The sequence below is a fragment of the Mytilus californianus genome, unplaced genomic scaffold (assembly GCF_021869535.1).
Source record: "Mytilus californianus isolate M0D057914Y unplaced genomic scaffold, xbMytCali1.0.p SCAF_14, whole genome shotgun sequence".
Lineage (NCBI taxonomy): Eukaryota > Metazoa > Mollusca > Bivalvia > Mytilida > Mytilidae > Mytilus > Mytilus californianus.
In genome coordinates, this window is record NW_026262626.1 from 31,104,479 (window position 1) to 31,119,421 (window position 14,943).

At 32.8% G+C, this 14,943-nt stretch overlaps 1 protein-coding gene across 5 annotated transcripts in view; it reads left to right on the plus strand.

Annotated features, from left to right (window-relative positions):
* Positions 1 to 14,943, plus strand: part of LOC127724637 (uncharacterized) — a 640,225-nt gene that overhangs the window by 306,199 nt on the left and 319,083 nt on the right. For all 5 annotated transcript variants that reach the window (XR_007992624.1, XM_052231644.1, XM_052231645.1 and 2 more), the window contains exon 19: positions 12,844 to 13,379. Coding sequence is in view for 4 of the 5 variants with exons in the window: in XM_052231644.1 (XP_052087604.1) it covers positions 12,844 to 13,379 (536 nt within the window). In the remaining variant the exon portion in view is untranslated. The remainder of the gene's footprint in view (positions 1 to 12,843; positions 13,380 to 14,943) is intronic.

Below are 14,943 nucleotides of genomic sequence, written 5' to 3' on the forward strand. Positions count from 1 at the left end.
TTTGATTTTGGACATTGGACCATAATAGGTAAATTAAAAAGATTGAAGTTCTTAGACCACATTCTTTCTGTGTCAGAAACCTATGCTGTGTCAAATATTTAATCACAATCCAAATTCAGAGCTGTATCAAGCTTAAATGTTGTGTCCATACTTGCCCCAACTGTTCAGGGTTCGACCTCTGCGGTCGTATCAAGCTGCGCCCAGCGAAGCATTTTATTTTTCATATGTTAGGACTAAGGGTAATATTTGATTTTTGGTGTTTTAACGCCACTTTTAAGCACCGCTTTTGGGCTATTTCATGGCAGCCAGTTTTTATTGGTGGAGGAAGCCAGAGTGCCCGGAGAAAACCACCGACCTTTGATAGGAAAACTGACAATCCTTGTCAATTAAGATTGTCTAAGGGTAATAGAAATAGTTTATATATAAAGAATTCTGTATTAATTATTTATCAACTCTTTTCGAATTCTGAAATAATACTTCTGATTGGCAACCACTATTTTATTGCTTTAGATTTTTCAGTATGAAGCAAAATGGGAAGTATAAAAAAAGCTCTTTTTATACCAACTGCATCAACATTCTTTCACTTTATGAGCTATCTTTGTAGTGTCAGCCTTCTTTTGCTTTAGGGGTCCTGACATTTTTGGATTTTGGTCCCGGTCTATAAAAAGTACGTTTTTTGTAAGGATATTAAATATTTACTATTTACTTGTTGTAAGTGTATGAAATTTTACATCCTCACACCCTTTTATCTGATTTCTGTCGTATAGATATTGAGTAAAACTTTGAAAAACACATCACTTTCTTGTCTTTTATGGACGCCGCCATTTTCTTGACTACTGCGGATGCGTTTTGAAAAATCCTGGGAATATTTATAAACAAATTTTATGACGCCATTTGACAGTTATCAGGATTCCGTTTTGAGATTGGCTATTTCAAATGGATTTTTTCAGTTTTTTATACGACCGCAAAAAAATTTTTGTGGTCGTATATTGGTATGACGTTGGCGTCGCCGCTGTCGTCGTCGTCCGAAGACACATTAGTTTTCGCACTCTAACTTTAGTTTAAGTGAATGGATCTCAATGAAATTTTACCATAAGGTTCAATACCACAAAAGGAAGGTGGGGATTGATTTTGGGGTTTATGGTACCAACAGTTAAGGAATTAGGGGCCAAAAAGGGGCCAAAAGTAAGCATTTTTGTAACTTCCAGACATAACTTGTGTGTAAGTGTATGGATCTCTCTGACATTGTACCACAAGGTTCCATATCACAAAGGGAATGCTGGGATTGATTTTGGGGGTAATTGCCTCCAAATTTTAGGAATTAGGGGCCAAAAAGGGGCAAAAAACAAGCATTTTTCTAGTTTCATGACAATAACTTGTGTGTAAGTGTATGGATCTCTCTGACATTGTACCACAAGGTTCCATATCACAAAGGGAATGCTGGGATTGAGTTTTGGGGTAATTGCCTCCAAATTTTAGGAATTAGGGGCCAAAAAGGGGCAAAAAACAAGCATTTTTCTAGTTTCATGACAATAACTTGTGTGTAAGTGTATGGATCTTTATGAAATTGTACTACAAGGTTCCATATTACCCAGGGAAAGCTGGAATTGAGTTTCGGGGTAATTGCCCAAAAAGTTTAGGAAATAGGGGCCAAAAATAAGCATTTTTCTAGTTTCCAGACAATAACTTATGTTCAAGTGTATGGATCTCTCTGAAATTGTACTGCAAGGTACCATACCACAAAGGGAAGGCTGGGATTGATTTTGGGGGTAATTCCCTCAAAATTTTAGTAATTAGGGGTCATAAAAGGGCAAAAAAACAAGCATTTTTCTAGTTTCAGGACAATAACTTGTGTGTAAGTGTATGGATCTTTATGAAATTGTACTGCAAGGTTCCATATCACAAAGGGAAAGCTGGGTTTGAGTTTGGGGATAATTGCCCTAAACGTTTAGGAATTTGGGGCCAAAAAGGGGCCAAAAAACAAGCATTTTTCTAGTTTCCAGACAATAACTTGTGTTCAAGTGTATGGATCTCTCTGAAATTGTGCTGCAAGGTACCATACCACATAGGGAAGGCTGGGATTGAGTTTGGGGTGATGAATCAAAAGGGGGTTCAAAAAATTGGAGGGGGGGATTTTTTTTTAATTTTTTTTCTTTAAAATTTACCATTTTAAATTGGTTATTTCTGATTTATATATAAAAGCAAATAACAATGATATGGTTTGAATAGGTAAATTGAAAACCTATGCTGTGTCAAATATTTAATTACAATCCACATACATGTGAACCTCCCAACGGGAGTACAATAATCCCGTTTTCAGGGGTCTCCTCCCGACCTCCCGTTGAAGAGAAAAAAATCCAGTGTATGAAATTTTTCATGAATGAAAAATTTCTGCCCAACATATCATCTCAGACATCTGCCTGGTGTAACTGACATTACCTGAAGTTATATTTTACCTGTAAATCAATTAACATGCATAATTATATGGCTTCACTTGTCAGCTTGGGTGTCAAACATACTGGTAATCAACGATTTTTACCTCAGGCTAACTGCCGTTGTGTAATAAAAATTTTGTGTATTTATTGGGTTACTTCCCTTGATTTATCCTGTTTTAAGTTACTTTCCTTTAAATAATGAAAATTTTTAAAAGAATATAAATAAAATATAAATTGAACAAATAATCATAAAAGGATGGTAATTAAATGATTTTAAATGTCTTAGGACAAATAAAAGAATAATAATTTGAAAATTATTTGAGGGTTCTATACTTCCTTTCAAGGCTTAAATTGAAATTTATATAGTAACTATGACCCTTCTATCAGGTTAGAACCAACCGTGCAAGGGCTGTTTAGCCAGTCAAGGCCGTTAAAAACTTCCATTTGTTGTTGTTCAGGTTAGAATGAGTTTCTGAATATCCAAGTAAAAACTAATTACATTTGCAGATAGTTAAACAAATGTTCTGATTGCATTGATTGTTCTATAGAATAATGATATAAAAGATATGAAGTAAAATATTTAAAGAACATACTAAAAAAAAAGAATGTTAGATTGAACATGTATAGAATATAAAGATAGAGAAACTTTATAATTACAAGGGTACTATAAACATAATACATTGGATGGAAAGTTGAAGAAAACACACTTTAAAAGACAATTTTTACAGCACACGGTTACATTTGCGATAAAATTTATGTCGATTAAAAATCTCCTGATCTGAGTCCTAATCTCCTGACCAAAATTTCCCAATCTCCTGATCTGAGTTTCACAGTCCATCACATGTATGAATCCAAATTCAGTGCTGTATCAAGCTTGAATGTTGTGTCCATACTTGCCCCAACTGTTCAGGGTTCGACCTCTGCGGTCGTATCAAGCTTCGCCCCAGCGGAGCATTTTATTTTGGAAATATATCAGCAAGTCTTTGACGAGTTTGAAAATCAGTGCCGATCAATTATTTTTAAAAGAGTTATGACCCTTGGAAATATTATTTATATGGAAAATTGCATTGTTAGCGCTCTCATGTTTACAATTCTTGCCAGATTTTTATGAAACTTATATCATAGGTTTATATTAGCAATGTCTTGGATGAGTTTGAAAATCAGTGCCAATCAATAATTTTTAAAAGAGTTTTGCCTCTTAGAAACATTAATTATATGTTCCATCATCGTTAGCACTCATGTGTACAATTCTTACCAGATCTTCATTAAACTTATATCCTAGGTTTATATCAGCAATGTCTTTGAAGAGTTGGAAAATTAGATGCCGATCAATTATTTTTAAAAGAGTTATGCCCCTTGGAAATATTAATTATATGAAAAATTGCATTGGTAGCACTCTATTGTGTACAAATCTTGCCTGATTTAATGAAATTCATTTCATAGGTTTATACCATCTTGCCAGAATTTGTCTCAAACAAATTTGAAAATCAGTGTTGATCAATTATTTTTAAAAGAGTTTATGTCCCTTGGAAATATTGATTATATGGAAAATTGCATTGTTAGCACTCTCGTGTACAATTTTGCCAGAATTTTATGAAACTTATATCTTAAGTTTATATCAGCAATGTCTTTGACACTTTCGAAAATAAGTGCTAATCAGATATTTTTTGCCCCTTGGAAAAATTAATACTAAGGGAAATCACATTGCATTTGCACTTAAGCCTCCATTTCTCTAAGATATTTATAAACTGTTTTAAAGAACCAAAAAACAGAGTGTTTTTTTTAGTTATTGCCCTTGTAACTTGGATAGATAAAAAATTAGCAACCCGGGGGACATTGTAACTCTGTTCCTTTTAGTCTAGTCAATTTAGTGAACAACTTGTTACTAATTGCAACACAAAGTTTTTCTCTGAAAAACAAATCTGTTACTATCTATGAACAACATACTAAAATTATACAAAAACATATTTTGCGGAAAGTGGTGTAATTAATCAAATTTTTTTGTATTAAAAGTAAGGTTATATGAGTTGCTTCCCCTTATTTGCCAAAGTTGAAAAAAATTAATTTATACAAAAAAAGTTCAGTATTTTTTAAAACAGTTGAAGTAATACAATACAATACATAATTATCTCAATTTAAAAGAATAATATTACAAATGCATCACTTTCTTGTCTCAAAATTTGTATATTTGAATAAAGATATAGACCGCGATTGTGTTCTGCTATTTTACAATCCAAGAATCTAATTCTCCACCATGCACAGTTTTGGTATGTAACCTATAAATGGAAAACTGTACTGAATTAGATTAACCAACTTAGTCACAATCTTACTCGGTAGTTGAAAGAATTCTGCCCGTGTGTTAAAGGCACTGACAGTTAATTTTTTGTTGGGGGGAGGGGTTCTCGAAACACATGTTTTGTCCTTTATAAAAAAAATGTTAATGCAAGACTTAATTTTTGAAATTCAAAGTCTTTAATGTATTTTTTTCCCCACAACTCTATAAAGAAAACGATATTTTTATTTTCATTTTCCTTCTGGAACAAACATGTTAAGATTTAGAATCCAACAATGTTTTTCATAAAAAAATAAGAATGATGAGTGTTAAATGATTGTATGTTAAATATTTTTTCACAAATGAAAATTTCAAGCTCCTCGAAGCAAATAGCTACTCATGTAATTAGCGACGATCTCAGTACTCACTCACCATATAAATAAAGCTTTGGCTGTAACACTGAATCCACTTTTCACTTTGGTTGCTAATCGGATGTGTACTGATTTATATTTAAGTCGGTGCCAACAGTATTTATTCATCAACTGTAATTAGCTTTGAACTAGCTATTAGAACTCAGTGTCTCTTTGTTAATTGGTTTTATTTCATATGGGTTAAGAATTAGCTTCTCTTATTGGATAACAAGGAGCCACATGACATTCTTTATTCTTTAGTAAAAAATTCCATCGGTCTTTAACAGAAAAAAAACTGAGTTTTACAATTTGTTCATATGTTGTTTGCTATTTCAAAACTGTTCCTGATTATGGGAGGGTTGAGTGCTCGCAAACATGGTAAACGCTGCACACTATTAATATGATTATCACAAGAAAGTGGCCCTTTATTATTTGGTGGTTATTGTTTGCTGTCTGTCGTATTTGTTTTTCTATTTATTGCCTTGACAGTTTTATATTTTAACGATGAGCTATTATAGTTTGTTAACATCCACACCCGCATCATTGTTATCTCTTGTGGAAAGTTTTCTAATTTGCAATCATACAACATCTTCTTATGTTTTTAAAGTGGGGAGATTTTACAATAAATTATGGTTTCACTGGCAAGCGATCAAACATAATTAAGAAATCACTGATAGAGTTTAGTGGACCTTAAAAGCTAAACATCTTTAGGCATGAGGTGTACGTTCAAATGAAATGAATACAGGTCATCACATTCCGGAAGTAGAAAACGGCGTCTTTAACATTGATATTTCTATAATAGAGTATAATCATGAATAAAGAGAGATTTGAGGTTTTTAAAGTCAATGAGAAAGCAACCCAAATGACTAACAAAAACCAACACACATAATTTCAGATTAGACATGACTATCTAAACGCTAACTCTGGCCATAAGTCGTCCACTCTTTTACAGTTCTTAGGCTAAAGCTGATTACCTTTTATTAAATTAATTCAATGAGATATCTTAAAGAAGGAACTTTGTAATGCTTTTCTTTATATATATATATATAAATCTTTGACCATAATATTTTCATACAGCAGACAACCCATGTTAGTTCTTTTTCATTATCATTTGGTTGATGTTTCAGACCACCACTACAGGTTTTACCTTACTGGGTACACACATAAGGTGCTGTTACTATTAATACTTCCTCCAGGAAGTGATCCCATCAATTCATTCAACAGTGCTTATCTCGTTTTCAACATCCAAAATTGGACCACTTTGGTACAATTACTATTTAAATTCAAGCTCTTATAATCATATTGACAAAGCTTCCCTTGAAATTGCCTTAAACAATATCAGATCTATATTTCATGCTAATTCAGTGAACTAGTAAATGTTATCAAACTTAAAAAGCTTATATATCTGAAATTAAACTTGGATATTGATAGAGCTTGCTAAATAAAATTAGTCTGTGTTTAACTGTGACTTTATACAATTCAAATGTTGAAAAAGTAGCTAATGAAAAAATAAACAAAAAAAGGACTACAATCAATGACGATGCAAGGACACTAGAAATTAGAAAATAACTCTTCCACCAATTAACATTACAAAATCAAAGTCAGTAACCAAACTGATTTACAGTTATTTTTGAACACAATCATTTTTTTTGTTTATTATACCTACACGTATAATTACTATAAATACATAACAGAAACATAAGATAAAAATTTAAACTTCCACAAAATGCACTTCTTTAAAACTGAGTTTTACTGTGTGTTTATTTGTTCTACATTGTCTAGAGAAACTAGGGAAGGGTTGAGTTCTCACACAATATGTTTTACCCCAGCCTCATTATTGCACTTATCCCAAGTCAGGAACCTCAAGATCTAGCCTTTGTTTGTCTTGTGTGTGTTTTTTGTTGTTGATAAATTTAGTTCATTTGTATGTATTGGAGTTCAGAAGTCGATTTCACAAAAAAAACTTACGATTAAGATTAATCGTAAGTATACTGAATTGTCCATGACTTACGATCAATCTTAGTCGTTAGTTTTTTTGTGAAACCGACTCGAGGCCTTTAAGGTGGTGTCCATTTCGCTGAACTAGTGTACAAAATAATTAAGGGGTCAGCTGAAGCCTACCTCCGTATGCCGGATTAACTTGCTATGTTAAAGACCCATTATAGTGGCCTTGTTTTCTATTTGACACATTCCCTGTTTACGTTTTCAAAATTCAAACTGGAAATAACCAAGATTTTGAAATTTTCATTTTTTATGCCCTCACTTAGGGGCATTATGTTTTTTGGTCTGTGCGTCCGTTCCTTCGTCCGTCTGTCCCGCTTCAGATTAAAGGTTTTTTGTTAAAGTTTTTGGTCAAGGTAGTTTTTGATGAAGTTGAAGTCCAATCAACTTGAAACTTAGAACACATGTTCCCTATGATATGGTCTTTCTAATTTTAATGCCAAATTAGAGTTTTGACCCAAACGGTCCACTGAACATAGAAAATGATAGTGCGGGTGGGGTATCCATGTACTATGGACACATTCTTGTTTTGTAATTAGTTTGTAAAACAAAATATTTCACACAACAAATTGATTATTATTGATATTGATAATAAGAGGAATACATATGCATATAAACATAAGATAATATAGTCTGTCTATAAAGATCCTATGTTAAAAGTTTTAACCATGAATAACCGAGCTTTTTATTTCTATTCTTCACAATTTTTCTCTACAAATCACAATTCACATAAGAATTACAATATTTTTAAATACAAATAACTATATGACTTCTTAAGATAAACATCAGATAGCATTTTCTATTTAGATCCCAATTCGAAAGTTTTAACCATCAATAACCGAGATTTTGTCATTTCCAGTTTTCGGGTTTTCTGTCTTAAAACATATATTCAACCAAAATTACCCAAATATTAATATTGATAACTAAAGGACTTCACAAAATAAACATAAAATAGTATGTTTTTTTTCTATATAGATCAAATTTCAAAAATATTAACCATTAACAATGGAGATTTTCTACGTTTCCAGTTTTCGTTTTTCACTAAAAATCACTCATTTCACCTCAAAATTACTTCATTATGAATAATAATAACTAGAGGACTACATAATAGTCTATTAAGATAAGGTTTCCTGTCTTCAACAAGCTTTAGGTCTAAAAATGTAACCATAGATAACAATTTTTCTTTTTTTCCAGTTTTCAGCATTTTTTCTCTAAAAAACACATATTTCACCCAAAAATAACCTTTTCCGCAAATTATGTCAATGTATAGTTTTAGTATGTTGTTAGTACAAGTCTATGTTATAATTTGCACTAAAAAAACCTTGTGTTGCAATTAGTTGGAGGTTGAGTGATTTTAGAGCTAAATTGACTAGGCTATTTATCAGTTTTAATTCGGGGCAAAAATAATTTAAATACAAGGCTTGAATATTGAACTCTATTTTCATTTATCAGTACCAAAATAAACAAAAAAACACAATAGAGAACGCAAGCTGACCAATTCTAAAAAAATACACAATTAAAAAATAAAAGCAATTTTACAGGTGAAAATTGTTCATTTTATCTTGAATATAATTAAATAAAACTAAACAATGGTATTTTGTGAAGCCTGCAACTTTTGTCGCAGAAAGCTTGTCATAGGGATAGTGAGGCGGCGGCGGTGGTGGCAGAGGCCGCGGTGGTGGCGGCGGCGGCGGCGGCGACTGCGTTAACTAACTTCTTAAAAGCTTAATATTACAGATGGTAGAAGACCTGGATGCTTCATACTTGGTATATAGATGCCTTATGATATGAAGTTTCTGTCTGTCATATGTCCATTGTCCTTGAGCTCATTTTCATGGTTCAGTGACTACTTGAAAAAAAAGTTAAAATGTTTTGTAATGTTAATTTCTTTCTTATTATGAGTAATACAATAGCTATATATGGTATGTGCGTACCTTGCAAGGTCCTCATGTCTGTCAGATAGTTTTCACTTGACCTCGACCTCATTTCATGGATCAGTGAACAAGGTTAAGTTTTCGTGGTCAACTCCATATCTCAGATACTATAAGCAATAGGTCTACTATATTTGGTGTATGTAATGATTGTAAGGTGTACATGTCCAACTGGCAGGTTTCATCTGACCTTGACCTCATTTTCATGGTTCAGTGGTCATAGTTTAGTTTTTGTGTTTTGGTCTGTTTTTCTAATACTGTATGCAATAGGTCAACTATATTTGGTGTATGGAAATATTTTACGATGTACACGTCAGTCTGGCAGGTTTTATTTGACCTTGACCTCATTTTCATGGTTCATTGCTTATGTTAATTTTTTGTGTTTTGGTCTGTTTTTCTTAAACTGTAAGCAATAGGTTAACTATATTTGGTGTATGGAATGATTGTAAGGTGTATGTGTCTGTCTGGCAGGTATCATTTGACCTTCACCTCATTTTCATGGTTGATTGGTCAATATAGAATTTCCATGGTTTGGTCTGTTTCTTTTATACTATATATTTGTAACAGTATTCTAATTAGTGTATAAAAATTTCTTGCCAAAAATTTTTTTATTACCATAAAACTAATTTTTTGTCAGCTAAATTTTTTCTTCTTGACCTAAGAAATGACATGGAAAATGTACCAAAGATTCCAGTTCATTTGCTGAATATATAACTCAAGATTTGTGATAAATTCCCCTGCGAGGAATTCAAGAACTGTTCTTAAAATGTTCAAGAACTGTTCTAGGACCTAATTCTTGAAAAGTTCATGAACAGTTCTTGAACATTAAATGGCTCATCAAGAACTATTTTGAACTAATTTAAGAACTGTTTTGAACTAATTCATGAACTATTTTGAACTAATTCAAGAACTATTTTGAACTAATTCAAGAACTATTTTCAATTAATTCAAGAACTTTCTTGAACTTGTTCTAGAACTCTTCAAAAAATTTTCTAGAACTTGCTAGAAATTTTTCCTGCCATGGTCAACCAGGTTTTCTACCATGTTCGAACCAGACTGTCTGTATAGATATGTAAACTTCTCTTCCTTTCTGTATCGGGACTACCAACTATCAATGCTGAGTTACAGCTATATAAAATTAAGGAGATGTAGTATGATTGCCAATGAGACAACTATCCACCAAAGTTCAAATGAAGTGGATGTAAGCAATTATAGGCAACCGTACGGCCTTCAACAATGAGAAAAACACATACCGTATGGTCGGCTATAAAAGTCCCTGACATGAAAAATATGAAACAATTCAATTGAGAAAACTAACGGCCTAATTGATAACAAAACAATTAACGAAAAACAAATATGGCAGACATGAACACAACGACAACCACTGAACTACAGGCTCCTGACTTTGGACAGGCATATAAAGAATGTGGCAGGGTTAAACATGTTTGTGAGCGCTAAACCCTCCCCCTAACCTGGGACAGTGGTGTACCAGTACAACATAAGAACAAACTATAAAAATCAGTTGAAAAAGGCTTAACTCATCAGATAGATACAAATAGAAATATATCTAACAAAAACACAGAGTGGACTTGGACAGGTACTTATACATCCCCACAACAAAAAGACACTAAGTACAAATCTGAGAGTACTCACAGTTACTGACAGCTAGTTCAAAGCCAATAACAACTAATAAAAAAATCATGTATCTCGTTTACCAATTGCTTTTCGAGATCATACTAATTTACCATTGCTTCAGGAATAGTTGGGCCTGTGTGCATAAAACAAAAGCCCTACTTATTAAGCGCTGATTGGTTAATTCAAAGTTAGCTATGAATCTCATTGGTTAATTAGTATGATCTCGAAAAACAATTGGTAAACGAGAAGCACATGCGGCAGTTACTGGAAAACCCCATTGCTGATTGGTTAAAAACCTAGACATGCGAGTGTCCCCAAATAACTACTGACCAGCATTCCAAAACGTATTATGTATTAATACTCTATTTAAATAAAATAGTTCCAATGGGCAAAATTTAGATTAGAAGTGGGACCAAACAATATAGATAACAGAATATTAAAAGAGGTGATGAAATATAAAGAATAGATTGATTGATTGTTGGTTACTTAACGTCCAGTGGAAAATATTTCATGAATGTTTAAGACGAATATATAGTAGTGATCAATTGCCAGAAGAATAAAGAATAGGGTGAAATGGTAAAAAATTAAAAGATATAGAACTATAGAAACGATGATCTGACAACCCCCACTATTACCACCCACACTCGCATATATACATCTCTAAACAAATATTTAATTTTGGTTTCATGGTGCTTTGCTTTGTATGCATCAGTCACTTTGCCTCACATGAAAATGTGCAAGCAGGGAGGGCCCTTGCTGACATATCATTTTTGTAGTTTATTTCTTCAAAGGGATTTGTCTTTGCAGATTTGAAGGGTCAATCCTGTTTACAAGGATTTATTTTTATGCCCCCGCCGTAGCGGAGGGGGCATTAAATTTTACCCTTGTCCATCTGTACATACGTACGTACGTCCCAAAATTGGTTTCCGTTCTCTAACTTTAGTTTGCCTCAACCAAATGTTATGAAACTTATACACAATGCTAATTACCACAAAACACAGATCAAGTTTGAATTTTGGTGGCGTCCCTTTACCGTTCTAGAGTTATGCCCCTTTACAATGGGAAATTAAATTGCTGAATTTATCGTTTCCGTTCTCTAACTTTAGTTGGCCTCATCCAAATGTTTTGAAACTTATACATAATGCTTATTACCACAAAACACAGATCAAGTTTGAATTTTGGTGGCGTCACTTTAACCATTCTAGAGTTATGCCCCTTTAGAAATGGAAAAATTGCAAAATTTTTATTTTCTTCTAAATATCAAGTAATTTTCAAAATTGGAGTTATCTTCCTTTGTCCATGATTATAGTTGAATCAACTACAATCAATGCTTTATACAATGCAATGTTTAATTTTGACTTCCACTGATAAAACACAGATCAAGTTGAATTTGGGTAGTGTCACTTTAATCATTATTGAGTTATGCCCCTTTATAAATCGAAAGATTGCAAAATTTTTACTTTCCATTCTGTAACTTAAGTTTGCCCCAACCAAACATTATGAAACCTATACACAGTATTCATTACCACAAAACTAAGATCAAGTACAAATTTTTTGTTTCAGTTTTCTAACTTAAGTTTGCCTCAACCAAATGTTATGAAACTTATACACAATGCTTATTACTACATAATACAGATTAAGTATGAAATTTGGTGGCAACACTTTTACCATTTTTGAGTTATGTCCCTTTATAAACATAAAAATTGCTGAATGTTTTGTTTCCGTTCTCTAACTTTAATTTGTCTCAACCAAATGTTATAAAGCATATACACAACCGTTCTAGAGTTATGCGTGTTAACAAATAGAAAAATTGCTGAATTTTTAGTTTCTGTTCTCTACTTAAGTTAGCTTCAACCAAATGTTATGAGACTTACACACAATGCTTATTACCAAGTTCAAATTTGGGTAGCATCACTTTTACCGTTCTTCAGTTATGTCCCTTTATAACTATATGATATGCAAGCGGGGGGCATCATCTGTGTCCACATGTGGACACTATTCACATTTATTTGGTATTCTTTTCCTTGATCCTGATCTCCCTTACCATCATATTGATGCTATGAAATTTTTTGTCTTTATTGTCAGAATTAGAGTAATAAAAATTTGCTTAAAAAAATTTTCCAATTAACAATAAAAAGATATTGTTTGATTTCTTTTAGGTGCAGAATCTGACTGTGTTTAGTATGGAACTGTTAGCAGATAGTAGAGGGGATCTATTTTCAGATCCAGAAATAGATGCCATAAAGGCAATCTTCTACACTATACATAATGATGTGAATAGTGAAAAAGGCCCTAAAGACATAACAGGGCTTATAATGGTTGATGCGGAGTCTACTAAGATTCAGGAAGAACTGAGAAATTCTGCAAAGAGTAAAGAGTCCTCACATCTGTCGACATGCAACAATCAAAACCCATCAACTTCAAGAGATACAACCAGTTCATCTCTTAGACCTTTATCAAAATTTGTGTCACATGAGCCTTCAAATTTGAAAGATAATAAGAGAAATTTTACACCACTTCTTAAGGATACTGTAAAAAGTGACCAGTTATCAAAATTGCAAACAAACACTTCATTTTCTGGTGTACATTTAAATCAAACATTACTACAAAAATCAGGGATTGATGAAAATTTGCAGGTTGTGTATGTGGAAACAGAGATGGGTCTTTTTAATGAATTTAAGGATTTGATAACAAGGTAATATATATCTTTATCATACATGTGTTAATTACCATTTTAATTTCATTTTACCTAGTACAATCCAATATGTAAAATAAAGGAATGTATGAGCACAGCAGGGGCAAATCCTTTATTTAACAAATTGGTTCATATGTTAATATGGATGGTAGCTGACTCAGGTGCTCCAGAAGAGTAAGTAGTGTTCACTTGTGGCACCTGTCATGTTGCTCACTGCAAGTAAAAATTCAGTGATAATTGGATTTGGTGATGTAACAATCCAGGAATAAGACAAGAATTATTGCTACGACAAGTGGATCATAGCTGTGGTCGTTCCATAAATATCAACAAAATCATGATTGCATCTGATTAACTTTCGAATAAATGACTTCGACTTAACCATTAGGGACCAAGCTTGGTTCAATAGTTTCATAGTAAGCAGCAACCCTCTATCAAGGAAAGCATGATAGGAAGGTAAGCCCTGGAATATCTTTAAAACATTTACTCCATATGCAGGTGCTGCTGGAATGTTGCCACACAGAAATGGAACGTGTTTAATGTGAAAATTGAAATCATCTTTTTTTGTTGTAAAGTTAAGCTCTCATCACCGCCATTATCAATGTCTAGATGTAGGTCAAGATTTGAAGCAGACTTAACCGTTTTGTCCTTTACTTTAAGTTTAATTGGTTATATATCATCATCTTTGAAATATTAATGAGAAGACATAATCTATATAGCAAAACCTGAAGTGACATTAAATGGAAATACTAACTTCTTTTCATTCTTCTTGAGAAGCTCCTATTTGAAGTCTGCCTCATACAAATAAAAGAACAAATTGGCAAGAAGGGGAGCATAGTTGGTTCCCATAGGAATGCTGATTATCTGTTGAAAGGCATGTCCTACAAAAGTAATGTTTATACATAATTCTCCAGATTAGAAAATACCCCACTTAAACAGAACTCTGTTAGAGTTTGTATGTTTGGTACTATGATGGACTTAGTGTTGTATGAAGATTTGTCTCATTGGCACTCATACCAAATCTTTTTATATCTATTAGCTTAATCATTGCAAAATATATCATCAATAAGATTAATTCCGCCTACGACTAAGGGCACCAGTATGTATGAGAGTGTGTGTACTGTCGCTTGTCCTGAATAATCTTGGCAAACCAACATATACCAAAACTGCAATTACTAACTGTATATAACAAAGATAAGATATAAAACTAAACTATTTATTAAAACAAAAAACTAAAACTCACTAAGGACTAAAACATTTTCATATAATATAAAAAACATAGTTTATAGTAAAACATTTACATATTAATACCTTGATGTAACATTTGGCTTTCTAGGGGGCTACTCATTACAGTTTCTGACGAATAACATACACAAAATATATATTACTTATGCCTGTGGTAGATCTGAGCAGACAAAACATACAAAAAATATATATTACTTATGCCTGTGGTAGATCCGAGCAGACAAAACATACAAAAAATATATATTACTTATGCCTGTGGTAGATCCGAGCAGACAAAACTAATTTCGAGAACCTGTGGTAGATCCGAGCAGGTGAATGTGAA